Source organism: Cinclus cinclus, chromosome 4, assembly GCF_963662255.1.
Source record: "Cinclus cinclus chromosome 4, bCinCin1.1, whole genome shotgun sequence".
In the NCBI taxonomy this organism is placed as follows: Eukaryota; Metazoa; Chordata; class Aves; order Passeriformes; family Cinclidae; genus Cinclus; species Cinclus cinclus.
Genome location: NC_085049.1, coordinates 70,584,236 through 70,603,202, shown reverse-complemented (window position 1 = coordinate 70,603,202; position 18,967 = coordinate 70,584,236). Strand labels below are relative to the sequence as shown.

Here is an 18,967-nt window from a genome sequence, read left to right as displayed (position 1 = left end):
TTCACATCCCTGCACCAGGGATGTTTTGGGAGAGAAACTGATAAAAAACAGCTTCTAATATAACAAGACTCCTGACTCTGAATGGAGATGGAAAACAGTGTAGCTATTTGTGACACTAAGTAGGTGAGGGGTACAAACTTCAAAGTATTTAATTTTTCTCCAGTGACTTCTGAGAGCTGCTAATTATTCCAACCAGAATTGTATGGGTATTTTCCCTCTTTTTCATTCTGAAAGGACAGAAAAAATACCAAACCTGGTTTTACTACTAAACATTATACAGTACTTCTAAACTCATGGCTGAATAATCAAGCAGACATTGTGAACGGAAGGAGTTAAGCCAGAGAAATTTTAAGTTGCTGATTTTTTCACTCAGAACTCCCACACTAAAAATAAATGTTAGTCTTGCCAGGGTGAATTCAGCATTTTAGGGATCAGTTCTTCACATCTGGTCGATTCACCCAATAAAAGTTATCAGGCAGCAAGAGAGTAATAAAAAACAAAATAAAATAAAAACCACAGAATGAAATCATGGGCCCCTCCAAATTTGTCAAATGCGTAGCATCTAATTCAGCAGGGCAAGTCCATCTCCCCCAGTGCTGTATATAATAATAATAATAATACATATTTTAGACTAACAGATGAAAACACCTGAAAAGCACTATGAGCATAACAAGTTACTTACAATTTGGGTCCATCGTAGGAGAGGGAAAAGAAGTCATAAACCAAGCACACACCAAACACAGTGACTCCAGTTTCTTTCACCAGCATTGCACATGTTCCAAGGAATAAACTAAGCAGCAAAAAGAATGGGGAGGCAGTGGGAGGGAAATGTTCCCCAACATAAAGCTGATCCACACTCCTGAAAAACAGAATTTACATAAAATACTTTAACTTCTCTGTTATTTTCATGTTTACTACAGTCACACAAATACAGAAACACCTTCCCTTAATGCCTTAAGATGGCTGACATGAACATGTTAAGACATGAACAATCTAAAATTAGAAAGGTTTAGCCACAGGACAGGAAGGGAAGACACAAATATGGGGAACTGCTCAAATTCTTGGTACACAAGAGGTGAAACAAAGACAAGCAGAAAACTAAAGTAGACTTGAAACAGTCAGAGGAAGGCAGAGCTAGTACAGAGAGGGAAGAAAAACACCTGCTTTCTGTCATGTGGAACACACACACTCAATTCTCCTTATGGGACAAAAAAGCACTAGGCAAGCAAAAATTCCTCCATCCCACCCACATTCCTGAGTCAGAGATGTGTCCTAATCATTAACAGACTGGGCAGCGAGCCCCTACCACAGGGGAGAAGGTAGGAAAGAACTGAAATCAAACAGGCAGATTCCTGTGGGGTCACACCTTTGAAACCTTCTGAGGAAAACAGCAGGGTGGGTTTGTAGCAGACAGCCCCAGAGAGATACAAGCAGTTCTTCCCCTGTGGCTGTGATGACATGGTGCTATTTCCAAATGCAAACAATGTTACTTCAAACTGCAAATAATGCAAAAGGTGCAGAAACCCCATCCAAATAAGCTATTTCTATATCTATGCTTGTTCAGTTGCAGTTTTAGAACGCAGAGCAGCAAGCAGCACCAAATTTTCATCTGAAGAGGATGACTAATGGTCTAGACACACTCCCTAACTCTCTCAGACCAGGCGTTCCAGAGTCCTACAGTCACAGCACGCATCTGAAAGGCAGGCACGAGTCTGTCAGCTCTTCACTCTACATACAGACAATTTACCTCCCGTTGAAAACATTTCTTTGTCATTTATACAAGCCCTCCTCTGGTGTATGGTCGGCTGTAATGTCAGTGGAAGAGGGATTGGCAATCTTGACTTCTGGTTTTGTGGGTTTTTGTTCTCCTAAGCACCACCATGGCTGCAAGCAGGGGCCAGGACACTTGCATACAGCAGAAGTGTGGGAAATACCTCTGCCAACAGCCCTCAAACCCTCCTCAGACTAAAGAAACTCATGATCTTATCACATACCTATTATAGGAGAGAAAAGCCAACAGAAAGAGTAGACAGGCAAGGACATCTGCTCTGCCTACTATACCTGTTACCTGAAAGGAAAGGAGACACACAGGTGTAAAAACACATCCAAAAATGTAAAAACGCTCAGTGACTGCCTCAATAATCCATGCTCACTGCTACTATTTCAAACTTTTTATCTTTCAGTGTTATCCTCCCTCAGTATACCAAAAATGTTACCTGGATAGTGCAAGATGTGCTCAGTTTTGTCTGCTGCATTTCTAACTTGGCAAAACAAATGAGTAAGCCAACAGTAAATTCATTCTTTACTTCATAAAGTATTAATAAAGCTACATAGAAAATGCCAGTTTTAAGGATGTTTTAATTTTGTATAATAAGGCTTGGATGAGAAATGCATCCAACTCCCGGAACTGAAATCTGTTAAAGAAAATGGCTTATTATAGAAGGAATATTTAAATTAACTTTACCACCAAAAAGGGACAGTGTTACAGAATTTGTTCCTCCTGAACAATCTGAGGGGTTTTTTTAAAAAAAGTTTTTTTCTACAGATTAATGAACAAAATTTTTTTATAAAAAAGGGAATACTGAAGAAGAATGGATAAACATTGTTTTTTACAGTCATTTCAATATCATATTTCATAAGGATCTCAAAATCACATAAAGCAGACAAAAGGCCTTTTGAAATTTCGACCCTTTTGAGATTACATAATTAAGTTATATTCAGAGCTCTGGCATTCATGTTAACCTTTTAAAGCTCTGACCCAGACAAAAATAAATTCCAAGAGTGCCTCTTCTAAAACCTCCCTTAAAATATAAAGCTGTATTATCAAAATGAGCCTAGCTGATTAGTTCACACAACACAGCACAGGGAGTAACTCCAAAGCGTGTGGCTTTTTTGTTATTAAGGCAATCTCTCCTCTAAATTTCTCAGCTACAGCAGCTGTTTCCCTCCCTCATTTACAAAGGCTTGGAAGGAGAGCAGTGTGATGTCAGTGGTATCTCAGCTAATGAGAGCATTTATTTTTTACAGCGTGGAGAGCTAGACAGTACCTTTCCCTCTCAAAGACAGAAAAACTCCTTTCAGCTACAGAAGGGTCTCCTCATGCTAACAGACTGCAGTTTTGGAATGATTATGTCTTTAAATGTTTCCTTAGAATGAACAGAAAGATATCCAGGACGAGCTGTTGTGCTGTAAACTTATGTTACTGTTTGTGAAGATGATTCTCCTCGCTTTTAATTGAAATAAATATAAATTAATCCATGGGTCACATCACCTCTGCCTGAGAGAGCTCCTCCAGAATACACATTAATGCTACCTCCATTTTTCCTCCCTAAAATTGATAGCTATAGGAGATGACTGAAGGCATGCAACAATATCCCAGCAGGAGAGCACAGCCTCACTGAGGTCTTTGGTTTCAGAAAACTCATGACTGTCCATTTATTCCCAGAATGGCTGATTAGAACCATCATTTAGAATTCAGTTCCAGACCACAAAGAATGCAAGCATGAATGCACTTTTTTCTTAATGACTCCTACAAATTTTTTTAAATAGAGTACATTCTCACCTTTGCTCTCCCACAGCAAAAAAAATCACAAGTACCACATTCTGTATGACTCAGAGGTTTCCTCTAAAAAAAAAAATTTAAATTTCAAAGAATGACTTTATTTTTAGCTTTGGTGGCACATACTTACAGCCTCGGTGTGAATGGGATGCACAGCAAAGAAGAGCGCTGTGACAAAAGCAAGTCGACAGTCCTTGAACACAGCTTTGTCACAAGTATACATCAGCACAAGAGTCACCAGACAGTGTAAAATTACATTCACTGCGTGGAAATAGAAGGGGTTCATGCCAGCCAGCAATATGTTCAACCTGTAAGGAAACCAAAAGAAAAAAAAAAAAATTACTAGATTTGAGAGATCTTCTAATACAAGACATCTTTCAAATGCTCTAAATTATGCCTTTTGCCCCATTTGCAGTCATCCAATGCCAGTGCAATTAAACTAATTACTGAAAAGCGCTCTAAACTTCTGGTTTATTTGATTAAAGAGAAACAATTTCCCCAATTTTTGTATTATGTGGCTGTGTTTGGCAACTTTCTCGGCAGAGATGGGAAGAGCCCTGTGCCCTCCCAGCAGAGTTTACTGCCCTGAGACCACGCCTGTGCTTCCTTAGTCACAAATCACCCCAGCCAACATCACAGCACTTGTCCTGTTTCCCTGCTGGCACCTTCTGTGGTTCTGTTGGCCACGTGGCAGCTTTACAACATGGGTAGTTATTTTCTGCTCTAGAATAGATGCTTTTGCCCAGGAACAGCCAAGACAAGGACTTGGTAAGCTGCTGGAGCATCTCCTTGGCATAACAGGGGCGTTTGTTCCCATTTAACTTTCAAAACGGCGTCACACACTGAAGGTTGAGCCTTTATTTAAATGCTTTACTGGCATAAAGAAGTTTGTCTAATAGTTTGCATCATTTTTATAAGGACATCGATAGCAAAGATAAGTTAGCCAACATCACCCTAGGCTCAGTGAGACAATTAGGGTTCATTATTTGTGCCAATCATAAAAAAAATAAAAAGTAACAAGCTGTTACGACATTTGTTTGACAGTGTATATTAACACATTCTTCTGGTCACTGTTTTTTACAGCCAGCTTGCTTAACAGCTGCTGACAAGCTTTGCTTTACATGCAGCTGAAGATAATTCTCTTAAGTACTAACAACATCTGTGCATTTGGACAAATATATATGTATCTACCCAAATGTACACACATGCACATGGTGCCTATCTAGGGAAGGCTCCATATATGAACAAGGAATATGGAAAAATGTCCTTTAACTAATGTTGAAGGACTTTTTTTTTTCTAAAACAAATGACAAGATAACCAGTGAAGACTCAATCTAAATATTGTACATGCAGTTGTAAATATGCTATAGGGCCAATAATCCTTCCTGCTGTTACTAAGATACTCCAGGTCTCCCATGACAAGCACAATGTGACAGCAAGACCACTGAGCTGTTGCTACTATAAAAAAAAAAGAAAAAACAACTTAGTTTTTTGTAAAACAGAGGAGTTGTGAAGAGGTCTGTAAAAGCCACACAATTTTTTTTTTTTGCTATAAACAGCTCTCTACATTTCTTATTCATAAGCAAGGAAGTGCTAGCTGTCCTGGGTTGAATTGTCCAGGCCAATCCAATTTTACCAGACCAAGAGTCTTACTTGTTCATTCCTGCTGCGCTCCCACTGGAGTGTTTGTGGAAGCAACAGATGAAACCCAGAGAGTTTGTGAAAAAGTGACATTTTGGCATGACTTGACCTTTCCCTTTGAAGTACGGGTTGATGCAGTTACATTTTGACAAGACATCAGTCTGTGTGATTCAAGAATACATGAAGAGTTGGAGGTTTTCCTTTTTTTATCCCATTTCTCCTGCAAGCCACTTCAGGGCAGCAACATCCATCATTTCCCCTTATTTCTACCAGCACTGAATGACAAACCACAACAAATGGCAGTAACAGACACCCAGCCAGAGCTTCAGCCACAAATACGCTGCAGCAGTGGAACCCCCAGGCAGGAACCTTGTTTTGAACATGCTGAGGGGAGCAAGGGGCAGCACAGGGCCCCCCTGCCCCTAAAGGAGCCACAGTTCACTCCAAGACACCTGCAGATGTGCACAACGACAGGGACCCTCTGCAGGAGACGTTCTCTACACAAATGAACCACTGCTGGCTGTAAATCAGCTAGAGCATAGTGCACTGCTCCCCCTTAAATGGCAAAGTGTCATCTGGGAACCTGATTTCTGGAGAAAGCAGATGCAGGCAGGTGAGGACAAGTGCTCAGGATATCAGGTGACATGAACTCATGCACCAATATGGGAGAGATTCTCATTTAGTTGGCCGTGTTGTGAGAACCAATCACTTAACCCATGACATCTGCTAATACTCTTGAAACATCTATCATTAGTCTCCATGGATCATGCCTGATCACTTCCCATCCTGCAACACAGGCCTGCTGGCAGGAGAGACAGAACTTGCTAGGCAAGGGAACTTCCTACCCCCACCAGGTCCCCTATCCCAAATGTGGGGCATGCCCTTCACACCCCTTCTTAGGGTGAACATCAAATCAATGAGGCTTGTAAGCTGTGAGTTACCTCATGTAAATTATTGAGAACAGCTCTGTAAAAGCATCAGCCTCGCAGCTTGGCTGGTCCCCCAAATGTTCTTTAAATAAATAAAAAACAGCAGAACAAAACACAAACATAATACCACACTATTCAGGTAACTCTTCCACTAAACTGCAAAATCAGGCTGCAAGTATGTTTTAAATACCATCCTTGGTGGTCCATGAACACTAAACGTGAGCGTGTGCAGGTGCTATATTCACACCAGTGCTTTTTGCTGCTAAAGCTCTTTGTCATAAGAAATTAGGCCAGATGGCAATGAAGGAAACATTCTTTCGTCCTGAAACAATCCCAGCAGAACGATGTTGAAACATTAGCAGTGGTTAAATTTATTGTATGTCAAACGGGTGAGCAAATCCGGGTCTTCAAACAGCTCTAATCCAAGTCATAAGAACTTTGCAAAGCTCTCCAGCTCGCACAGCCATGGGGGGAAGAAAAGGCAGCCTACTATGGAATGCCAAATTTGCTCCACTGCAGAGGGACGGTGGAGGAACTTCTGGGCACGGGAGCCAAGAAGGGAATGGGTAAATAAAAAATTACTTCACCCTTCTTAATCTTTAATAGCCTAACAGATAGAGTCAGTCTTGTTTACTGGCAGCAGCACGCAGCAATTATACACAGTAGACGGTTCAGCAAACAAAGGAAGTAAAACAGAGGTATGAATCTCAAAATTAAGGAAGAAGCAGTCTTTCTCCAACATAATGTTCATAAACAGAAGTTCTGGCAAGCAAAAACTCTACTACACTGGAGGGAGGTGAGGGTAGTCCTTGTATTCCCATACTTGTACTGCCCCACAAATGGGGAAAATTATATCATGTATGAAGATCATAACCTCTGTCTGAGCTAAAGCACTACTTGCAAGACACGCCTTATGGCCTTGGTAGAGCACACAGCGAGGAGAGGAGGTGCTTTGGGCTGGCCAGGCTGTATGAACAGGCTGCTCCTCAAAACAGATGTGTTTGCAAACAGCATCCTAAAGATTTGGGGCTGAGCACAGCAAATGATAACACTCCTAGGAACAGAGACCCTTGAAAGAGGAGATACAAGCACCTCAGACATGGAGGTCTTTCCTCTGAGGAGCCACCCATGAAACACTTGGAAAAGAGTTTTTATTGGTTTAACATCTCTGCTGGAAGAGTCCCTGGAAGCAAAGATTCTGCTAAACCTTCCCGTGAAACGGCAAATGGCAGCTCAAATGCACAGGCCCTCAGAAGACCAGGGAAAGGAGGAGGAGAGCACATACATCAAAGTGCAGTCTCCCCATACTAGGTGACATTGACAGGTACCTTCTAATAGAGCTGAACAGCATGATCCCAGCCGCCACCAAAATAAAAATCTGATTACAGAGATCTCAGCACTGATCACATGTCCCACCAGGGCAGAGAGGCTGCACTGACACACGTATTCAAGCCAAGACTCCACAGTGTTTATGTGTCCAGGTGTTGCAGCGCGCGTGGCACGGCATGTCACACCCAAGGCAGAGCACTGCCCAAACTACACACCCCTGCAGGAGGTACACCAAAATAAGAAATCCCTTGATTTTGTTAAGGCTGATGGATGTTTTCCAAGAACAGTGGAATAGGCTTGCTTTGCCACCTGCAGCAGTTTTTCTACCATTCCTCCACCATCCACCCTCAGAAAAGGAATTACACAGCTTCACTCTCAGAGACTTCCACAGACAGCAGCCGTTGAAGGTGCACTGAGTGAAGCCTGTACAACAGCTCTCCAGAAGAAAGCAAATCCTCCTATCTCTTAAAAGTAACCTCCATCAGTACCTTCAGGTGTTCCCCAAAGAAGTTGTCAGGTACACATCAAGTCTGGGTAAGCAATTCCCCACAGAGAGGACCTGGAAACAGAGTGGGACTCAGTGGCTTCATCCTCACAGGCTCAGAATCAGAGGGGTCTCTGTATGCTGCAAGAGCACAGGCTCACAGACAAATTCCATACATACCCAGTTATAGTATATAATCACCAGCAATGCCCCCCTCCCCCCCCAGCTCTAATACAGTGCTTTCATTCACTTGCACACATGAAGACTCATTCAACCCCTTTCTTAACTCCTCTTATGGTTTAATAATATTGTAAACCGTATTTGGAGAGTTTCTCTTTTTATAGACTCCGTTATTAGCCCTGGGCAGCTCTTGTTTAGTTTAATCTGTTTTATTATTTTCAAAAGACTAACAATGATACACAACATGTTATGAAATAGAAATGCACAGGATAATAATGGTCATTTGTTATAGCAAGTAACACTGGAAAGTCTCAGAATATCCCATACCTCATAAAACCCCCACAGTTTTTATATGGAAAGCTCACATACAGACTTATATAAATTAATTTAATACATAAGGATGGATTAAGTTTCTTGTGATGATCTTTTCCTGTTCAAACTGCATGTTAAATACGGCAAACTTTATGCAAAGTAATTCCCGATTTCAGTGCATGGTGGAATCTCCTTATAAACTCCACAGATGCATGTACTTCGTGCCAGGAAAATGAGCATTTGCACTCCAAAGGAGGTGCAGCTGCATCAGTGACAATAATGGTTAAGGCTGTATGTGGAAACAGCCCAAAGATTAATGAAAAACCTGCAGCAGTGAACAGAAAATAAGGTGTTCCAGCAATGGCCAGCTTCCACCACAAAGAGCAACAGCACTTTGTGCTGATTTGTGCTGATAATCTTTCCACAGTATAGTACAGTGCCTAAGAATTAAATGGACAATAAGGCTTAAATGGTTTGGTCCTTGATTTGCTAGAATGACGATGGGTGAGAAGACAGAAGCCTTATCAATTCCCAAGCTACAGCAATTGCCTCAGAGCACAGAAGTCATCAGTTACAAGAGCACTAGTTAGGTGCACGCATTCAGAGCAGGCTATTGCTTTCCAGCAGGGGTAGAGAAAGAAAACAGAAATCATAATTAGACTGGGGAGAAGCAGCACCTTGAAAGTGGTAAATGTGCCGGGGCAGAATTTTCTAGTGAACCCACAGAAAGTGTGGTTTGATGATCATTCCTGTGTTACGAATAACATGAGCATCATTCACGAGGCTTTAGGTTTGCCTCCACAAGCAGCCTTGGAAAACTAGAGAAGAAAAAATGATGCCAGATGATGGCAAGCAACAAAATTACAAACCAGGTGTCATTTTATCTAGATAGTGCAAAAAAATGCAGTTTGTCTTAAAATTATTCTTAAGTAGCATCTCAGCAAGAGCTGAGGAAATGAACATCTCATGAAATTCTTTAGCAGCCATCCATCATAGCGTGGAGAGAGAGAAAGGGATGAGATGTGATCAAAACCCAAGCTAGGACAGTCACTCATCAAGAAGAGAAAGCAATAGTAACCAAAATCTAGTATAAAGTTCTTAGTCCTAAAGACAATATTTCAAACCGGATGTAACAGCTCTCCGCCAAATTTGAAGTAAGTTTGAAATAAGCTGAAGACCATGAGGCAAATGCCATTCTAACTTACAATGCAGGGGGAAAAAAAAAAAAAAAAAAAAAGGTATAGTGAGTGAAAAGAAAACCGCCTTTTTTTCTTTTCCTTTTCTTTAAGTCTTTTTGTGACACAATAAAGAGAAAGCTCAGGAAAGCAGTCAGAGCAAGGAAATGCAGAGAAATGCCTTTAGCTAACCAGCAGCAGCCAGAGTACTTTATTTTCATGGACTCTAAAGAGTATTGACAAGGATGCTCCTGTGGGTAAGGAGGCTGAGACTTTTAGGTAAAAGACAGCCAAATGATGACATTGGTGCAAGAGGAACAGAATGCCCCATGAGAGAGAATCCCCAGGAACTGGTAGGTGTTACCTAGAGACAAGTCACCACTGAAGCAAGCAGCAAAGATAAGCGTGTCTGCATTCACCTCAGCCAAGCTGTGTAGGAGAATTAGAGACCTCCTTTCCTCAAAAAAGGCTTCCAATTCAAGAGACAGGTAAATTTTATTCAGGGCTGAGAAAACGTGAAGGCAGACTCCAAGATGCTTTGTACACACCTCTCCTACTGGGCAAATCCTCACCTCTGGGCTTGGCTGCAAGCAGCACGACAGCATGGACCCTGAGCCAGGTGTGCACCCCATCCCCAGGCAGGGAGCTTCCCCTCACCCTCCACAGGAGTCCTGTTCTCCTGCCAGGGAGTGCAAGCAATCCCAGAAAAACACAGCCCAAACTTAGGACCATAAATATCAGACGCCTGTTACAAAAATTACATTTGTGAGGGAGACTTCTTGTGCACCTGGCACTGGGGAAAAAACCCTTACCTTTGAGGCACCAAGCTTTGGAAAACACCTAAAATGGCAGCAAGGCATTCTGCCCAGGGTCAGAAGAAAAGCTTACGTGCTTAGAAACATGTCTGTATATTCCAGCTATAACACAACCAGTCTCACAAAAGCATCTGCTTTTCTTCACAAAGTCCATCTCATCCGGTGTGGCTACACCAGTACTACATCAGTTTCACGGCAGGTATGACAGTAGCAGTGTGGAGAGTGATGGCCACAGCATGAGTAGAAATAGTAGACTAAGCTGTACAAGAGAAATACTGACACAATCTTAAACATTGTGATGTACAGACTGAAGAAAATACTTGTGAACTGTGTATTTAACCTGACACATTATAGCCCCACTATATTACCCCGCAATGTCAAGCTGTAATATAGCATTAAATCAATAAGAAAGAAAATGCAAGGTCTTTTCTCCTTCCTCAGGTTGTTTTGGTTCTCTTAAGCTCCCTGTCCTTGAAACTTATGCCACTGATACAGCTGAAAAAACAGAAAGATCAGCTGTAAACAACTAGATAGATCAGAAGGCTGACAGTGAGTTATAGAATCAGTTCTCTCTTTGGCTATGTATTTACATCTAACCCAAGCTCACATTCACTTAAGGCTTTCATCCAAAGCCACTGGAGCCTCACTTGAGGCTCTCGATGCCAACCCAGAATACTGAGCTGCTGCTGAAGGTCCCTATTTACTTCCCAGGCAGGTACACACCCCAAGCCATCGCTGGCTAGCAGCCTTGGTGGGCAGACCTGGAAGGTTAGCCATTCTGCAGTCAGCACCTGAGCACAGCCCAGACCATTTAATTTCTCCTGTTGCCCATTCTTTTTTCCAGGTGGAGTACTGGTAGGATGGCTCTCCACCCAAATTGTGTGTTGACATCTTTTCTGGAGGGAGAGCTGCATTCCCTTTTGCAGTTTATTCCCCCTCTAGCTCCTCTCCTCCTAGGCCAGCAGCAGAGCTGGAGTGGACACTGACACCCTTCCCACAGAGACAAGCACATTCCCAGGGAACAGTCACTCCCACCTCCTTCGAGGAAGACCAGGTGTCCTGCTGTGCTTCCCTGCCATGCCATCCTCCCAAGTCTTTGTCACAGCCACGTGTCCTAGACCTGTCACCACCTTTTCCTTCTGTCCCTGGTGAGCTGTTCCTCGAGGCATCCCTAACCAGCATCTGCCTTGGCACCACCAACAGGGCTGAGCACGCAGGGCCTTCCCTTCTCAGGCACCTGCAAACCAGGAAACTCATATCTGATAAAGCGTCTTTAAATCTTGGCATACAGGGGATTAGAAAATGGTGAGAATGAAGCCTGTCTATCACTGCATACCTTCACTGTGCTGCTGATTACACCAAATCTTCATCACCTGTTTGTTTCTGGGTTGGAGCATCTATCCAAATGGGGATTTGGCAGACAGAAAGAGAAAGAGAGAGGGAGACAGCATTGAGGACTGTACCTTCTGCTTCAGCAGCTGAGAAACATTTCTAAAAAACCCCTGGAAACAAGGAGTAACTGAAGTGCTAGTGAGGGAATAAATGATTCAGTGAACTTCTGTTAGTGCAGGCAAGGTGTAAGACAGAAAGCACCCGGTTTAAATATAAAATCCAGATTGAATTACAGAACTGGCAGTTCTCTTTTCCCCCCTTTTTTTTCTACCTTTCATCTTAACATTTTATAAGGAAGACACCAAAAATAGTATCTTCTGCGTCCAAAAAGTTGCCTTCTTTAGAAAGAAGTATATTGGATCACTTCTTAGAGAAGAAAACACCTGCAGGTAAGTATCTGTAAGTGACAGCAGCTGGAGAAGAGAGCATGAAGTACATTTTTCTGAAGGACTAAGCAAAACCACTGCCTACCATCTCAACCCCTGCGCAGATGACGAGCTGTGCTAGACCTGTCACCTAACCCATGTGTAATAGGAATGCTTCTGAACTAACTCATTCAACATTCCTTTATTTCATAGAAGTCAAGAGAAAAGGTAAGAGAGGTTCAAAGACACAAAGCAAACATCATTTAATTCAACAGTCCATATGGAAGCTTTTCCACCCCTCTGATGTTAATCCACACAAAACAGTGGAGCAATTCTGTGAATATTTTACATTTTGCTTAATGGTTCCAGTGCGCCATTCTTTTTTTCCTCTGATCATTCATATTGTCAGATCCAGTGTGAATAATGTCAAATACTTGAGCTCTTCTCACTGTTTGGCTCCAGAGCATTAGTCTACTGAAATGAGGACTGTCACTTATGATTTCCAATTCATCAGGGACACTGAACTACTGTTACACAATTTCAGCAATGTCTGCTTCAGATTTTTCTGACAGGTGAGTGATAATTTTTTTTAATTGAGATCATTTCAGGAATATGTAGCTTATATGTAGGATATGTTCAGCCTAATAAAAAGTCCACAGGGCATTTTGAGTCCTGCCTCTTACTTTCACAGTCACAAAAGGCAGAAAAGAGACTGAGACAAAGTTTCGGTAGCTAGATAAATCTGTAGACATAAATTCCAGCCCATCCTTCACATCCTTTCTGCACAAGCAGTTTGGAGATCTCCCAAATTCTTTAACCTTAGTACAGCAAGATGCAAAACAAGCCTTTACAGATGAAAGTTTCATGCAAGAGAAGTAGAACCACTAGGCTGATATAAAGATTCATGCTGCTATTGAAATGCCTTGGATTGACCAAATTAGCACATCAACAAGATAAATCAAATAAAAAACAGTAAAGATACCAGAACATTTGGTCTTCTCTTCCCTCCTTCCTGCACGCATCACACAGTTTTCTCAAGTATCCTAAGTGGGTGGAGTAAATTCCAACAAAAGCATTAGCAACATTCATTTCCATTCTGTTACCTATCAGTTTCTGCTGAACTTTTTACCAGAATGAAAGTAAATTCCTTTTTCCTTCTGCAGGAAGGCAGAGAGCAACCAGCAATCTCTTGCTGGGCAAGGTAGGGGCAGATGGTTCAGGCAGGCAGAGCACGGCTGAGCCACAGGTTCAGTGCCACTTGGCAAAAGCTGTCCGAGGATTCTTTGGAAGCACTGGGTTTGGAGGATTCACTCTACCCAGCTCTTCACATATTCCTCTGACACCCTACCGGTAGAAATGAAACGGGAAGAATGTGGAAACTGGGAGGATAATTGAGACACTGAGGATATAATCTCCTCCCTCTGCAGCCAGGGAAGATAAACAATTCCTTCCCTATTCCAAATGTGATGCCAAGGGGTGAACAAATGACTCTGCCTTTGACCCTATGTCTTGGCTGTAAGGTTATTATAAGCACAGAGGATGAAATCTGGTTCACAAAGTTTGTGTCACTTCCCTTCCAGAAAGGACTAGGCAGAGACAGCACTTCATCCTTTTTTGACACACACCCCTTTAAATAGCAAAGGCAAATCCAGTTCAAATATATACAAATGGGAACTAGAACATTTAGTTTCCATTTCGTTACTAAAGTTTAAGTTTCTTTTGCTCATTAGCATCACAATCTCAATCCTGTAACCTGATCGAGGATGCCATGTCCAGCACTCCAACGCTAATATTGCGTGCAACGAGGTCAGTAGTGATACACACAGGTTCACTCCTCTCTCCAATTACCCCCAAAGTATTGCTGGGGGAATGGATTAATTACACCGATCCCCAAACTACAAGAATTTGGTTGGACAAGTGATGGAAAAGGCAGCTGTGCCTGCAACTACCTACTCCCACCTCGCTCTTTACAGAAATTGCTGAGACGCCCTTCAAGGAGAAGGTACAAAACCTGTACTGCGAAATCCAGTTGACAAGGGTCTGTGCTATTCAGCTTTCCTTTATGAGGAGCATGCCAGCCTGTGCCCACACAGCCAATACTGATGGCTCTTGGCTCCAAGTCCACCTTTAGAACCAAAGAGCAGCAAGTGCTAGGTGCGAGCGCCAAAGGGATGCCCCATTTCCCAAAACTGCTCTTGCTTCACAGAAACACTTCATTTCCACACATTCATGAAATGCTATTCATATATCCGGTGTGCTGAGTTACTCAATCAGCAAAGTGAACAAGGAACCTGTAACACATCCCCCCAGCAGACTTTCCAATGCCCATACCCTTTATTCCCAACGCCCGCCGTAGTTTGTAATGAGCATCTACTGAGCACTAGACATCATTCAGCCACGCCACCAGCTCTTCCAGCACAGCTCTCTGCAAACACATGTATCACTTCTAAATGCTAAAATGTGCTAAATATTCATCGTCATTAAGGTTCCATCAGAATAAATTAAACAGAGAACAAGCTAATGGAAAGAATGACAAACTGTATGGATTGTAACTGAGCTGATTTGCCACAAATTCATCTCCTGGGGGAGAGAGGCCAGCGAAGGTTTTCTTGCTAGGATTAGCAGAGGTAGCTGTCACTTTATTGCAGCTCAACTTCCCTTTATTCCTGTAAAACCGAAACTCCTCCTCAACAACTCTGCCCGGTACACAGGGAAGGAACATCTGAAGCGGGGAGGCTGCAAGTCCGCGACTGTCACGGCAGGCTGGCAGCTGCCGGGAGGGATGCACGGAACGGCGCGGTACCCGCGGGGCTGACCCCTCCACTTAGCGCTAAGAACAAAGGTACGGATGACTTCGGGTCTGTTTCAAAACACAACGCGGGAAGTTTCCGGCACTATCACTCGGCTGCGGAGAAAAGGTACTCGAGATAAAGCACAGGACGAACTCACGGGGAATTCACGTGAGCACCTTCCCCAGCCGAAAGCTCTTTCCGAAACGCTCCGTTTTCCCTTTTATCCCTCCCGCAGCCCGGGCGAAGAGGCGCCACCTGCTCCCAAACGGCCGGGAAAGAGGGGCACACGCCGGGAGAGCCGCGGACTCCTCCGGAGCGCCGCCTCATCGCTTCCCTTCTCCGGCGAACTTGCCCCCGGCCGGGCAGCGGGACCGCGCCGGTGGCTGAGCCCCCGGGCGCGCCCCGTCCCGCACAGCTCCGGACAGAAATGCTGAATCACGGAGCGGAGGGCGCGGGACCGGGGCTCCCCCCGACCCCCACGGGGGCCGGCCGCCCGGACACGGAGCCGGGAGAGGGTCGGTCCGTGCGGAGGGGGAGCCGCCCGCCCGCCCGCCGCGCCGCGGCGCCGGCACTCACTTGAAGGTGAGGACGCAGAGGGGCCGGTAGGACTTGTGGCTCGTGTTCTCGGCCATGCGCTTGCCCCAAAAGTCGTTGGCGAAGACGGCGGACACGGGGGCGGCCGCCCGCACGTCGGGGTTGTTCACGATGGCCCAGACGTCGTCGTGCACGAACTCGCCCCGCAGGGAGTTGCCGTAGCAGAGGGCGCACAGCCCCGCCAGCACCGCCGCCGCCGCCGCCCCGCCGCGCCGCCCGCCCGCCGACGGGCAGGGACCCGGCGCGGCTCGGTCCCGGCTGCGGGAGCCCCGCCGAGCCGAGCCCGTCACCATGGCGCGGGGCGCCGCGCTGGCTGCCCCGGCTCCACCGCCGCCCGCATGGTGCGGGGCGGGCAGCGGGACTGCCGCCGGCCACTCGCGCTCTGCCGAGCCGCAGCCCGCCCGGCTGCAAATAAACAGCGGCCGCCTCCCCGCGCCATCCCTTCTCCTCCTCTTCCTCCTCCTCCTCCTCCCCCCCGCGCCCCCTCCCGCACGCATGCTCCTTTCCGCGCTGTCACGCCGCCGCCCCCTCCCCGGCCCGTCGGCGGGCTCTGCCCTGCCCGCGCTGGCCCCGCCGCACAGCGGGGACCGGGGCGCGCCCGGGCACGGCGGGACCCACGCGAGCCGCGCCGCCCGCGGGCGGGGAGCGCTGCGGGGCGGGGAGCGCGGTCCCGCTGCGGCGGCGGCGTCGCCGCTGTCCCTGCTCTCCCGGGAGACGGGTGCAGGGCTGTCCTGCCTCCACCGAGCCCCGCGGGCAGCCCCCTCCGCAGCGCCCCTGCGGACCGCGCTCACCTGGCCACCGGCAGCATCCCAGCCGGCTGCACGGCGCCCGCGCCGCTCCGCAGCATCCACAGCGTGCGCGCTGATCCCCTATCGATGCTGCTGCACCGCACCCACGCTGCTCCGCGGCACCAGTGCTGGCCCGCGTCCTCCGCGCTGCAGCGTCAGCCGTGCCAAACAGTCCCCCACTGTGTCCCGCTGGGGGAAAAGGCATTTTGGTGCCGCAGAACTTGTTTGCTCTGCCCTGGTCCAGTTCCTGTGTTTATTCTGAAATAATTTGAGAGCTGCAGTGTGTCCATACCCTCCCAGAGATGACCGTTCTTGTGTTAGTGATAAGCCTCAATAGCTTAAGGAAAGGCCGTGGTCAGATCATCTATTCACCCATATATGAAAACTACATAGCAATAGATTTTTCAGAAACCAGAAGAACAAGGACTGTATTAATGGGATTTTACCCTTTAAAGGAAACCTTCTACTTATAACCAAAGAAAGCAATAACACCGCTTGGCAAAGAGGCTTTGATTCAAATGGATGAATGAACATACTGGACACACTTTGAATTTGTTCTTGAGAAAAGACACACTGAGCAGGGCTCACCAGCAGCCTGTGCAGTTCCAAGCTGCTCCCTGCGTGTGCGTGTGAGCATGCCTGCTCCCGTGTGGGAAAAAGAGGGGAGCGGAAGCCTTGGAAAGTTCATGCAGGCTCTCCAGAGCAAGCCCGCTCCAGGAATGCTTTTTCCCCCCATTGTATTTGGCACTTCGAGCGATCTGGTATTTTCCAAGTGCAATAGAACAGGCTTTTCAGATGCACTTTTGTTATAGCTAAAAATAACAGTTAACTCTGACTAGGACAGTGTGTTTACATCCGGGACAGAAGGAAACTCCACCACAATCAGAGCCATTAATTCAAACTTTCTCTTTAAGCAGCTGATGGCATTTATGCAGTTAGCTGCATGGAGTTTCCATCTGCAGTGGGAGACCGCTCATGATACTGCGTTGGTCTTAATTTTCACCAAAATGTCAAAGCCTAGGGATGCAAAGCTAGATTCCAAACTTGACGCATGGGCACAGGAAGAGAAACAGCCTGGTATCCAAAGGCACTCAACTACCAGAGCCACGAGGACCTAGAAGCTCTGGAAACAACCTCACTATTGCACACGTGCCTAAGAGGTGGAATCAGGATTTTTTTGTTGACACAAGTTAAAATAGTGTTTGGGGAGGGGGGTGGTAGAGAGGAATGGATGGTAATGTTGGTGAAAGCAAAAACAGTGTGTAAGATTTAAAGGTTGAAATTGCTTTACAGTAGACTGCAGGTAATATTTGAAATTCTAAGTTTCTCAGCTGAACAAAATCTGCAATCCCTTAGCAGGCTGCCCCTCCCAACAAGACCCCTGTACCTCTGGGTCCTTCATCTCCATGCATCAGTCTGCACAGCCTTTCTCATCAGTCTTGCAGCCTTCTGTCCTTCTCCATCATCACAGGCTGAGGGCAGCCCACTGACAGCCTGCCTCTGCCACAAAACAGGGTCCAGGGCTGCCGTCGGGCAGCTTGGCACAGCAGCTGGAACAGGTCTCTCCATTCTTTATCCAGGGCTGTGTTCCTGCTGTGTCACAAGTCCTGCTGCCCACTCCTTCAGCTTAACTAGTTCTTTACAAAAAACTTACCAAAAATGCCGAGTTTTAAACCAGTGAAGAGGTGATAGAAAATAATTTTCCCATGAAGGAATTTCCCGACAATATCTTCTGACAGTATCGTACGCAGCCATCTAACATCACACAGTACAACGGACACACTCTTTGGAATAAATAACACTGCTTCTCATACCTATCTACAATATCTTTGTCCCTTCCATAACCCACCATGCTTGATTAACACCAAAATGAGAAAGATAGCAGTCCTGACCTACTGGGGATTCCCTTCCCCTCACTCTCTTCAGGAGGACACCTACACAGGTCATTGGCTTTCATCTGGCACAGACCTAAACTTTACAATGGAGAAAAACCCAATTTATTTTCAAATGGTCTCTTATGTGCTTATTGAAATGTCATGCATAACATGTAGTTAACACTAATTTGCCAAGTCCTTATATGACAAGAAAATCTATTCTCTCTTCTCCAGGATAGACCAGTTCTCTCCCTTCCTCCCTCAAGCAAACATCTGAAAGACACAAAGCAATGCTCCAGCCAGCCATTGAGGAAAACCTCACATTCTTCACACCAAGATCATATGTGAAATACAAACACATCATCTTCTCATTTCTCCACAAAGGGAAACTCTACCTTGTCATGCAGCAGTCACCATCACAGATTGAACTTGAGATGTTGTCTGTTGCAAGAAGTCCTGTCCACCTATAAAGAAACTAACAGCAAAAAGAATTCAGAGAGCGGAACAAATACTGAACACTGCTGTATTCTGATGTCAGATCTGTACATATGTGTGCAGGCATAGACACAGAAGGAAAGGAAAGAAAGAGAGAAAGAAGAGAATACAGCAATGGAATGATTTGCTCTGAAGTTGCTTTGCCACTTCCAAAAATATGTTACCTAGTAAGAAGTATTTCCTTCTTCTGCAAGTCTCGGTTTTTCTCTACCTAAAGAAGCCTTGTCATTGCTTCTGAAATGT

The 18,967-nt window shown here is 45.3% G+C and overlaps 1 protein-coding gene across 1 annotated transcript in view; it reads right to left on the bottom strand.

Annotated features, from left to right (window-relative positions):
* The window catches only part of TMTC1 (transmembrane O-mannosyltransferase targeting cadherins 1), a 137,391-nt gene extending 121,531 nt beyond the window's left edge, over positions 1–15,860 (bottom strand). Inside the window, exons 1-4 of the mRNA XM_062492478.1 lie at positions 15,550–15,860; positions 3,690–3,867; positions 1,995–2,068; positions 683–859 (exon numbers count right to left, since the gene is read on the bottom strand). Of these exons, the coding sequence (XP_062348462.1) occupies positions 683–859; positions 1,995–2,068; positions 3,690–3,867; positions 15,550–15,860 (740 nt within the window). The remainder of the gene's footprint in view (positions 1–682; positions 860–1,994; positions 2,069–3,689; positions 3,868–15,549) is intronic.
* Positions 15,861–18,967: the final 3,107 nt, after the last annotated feature.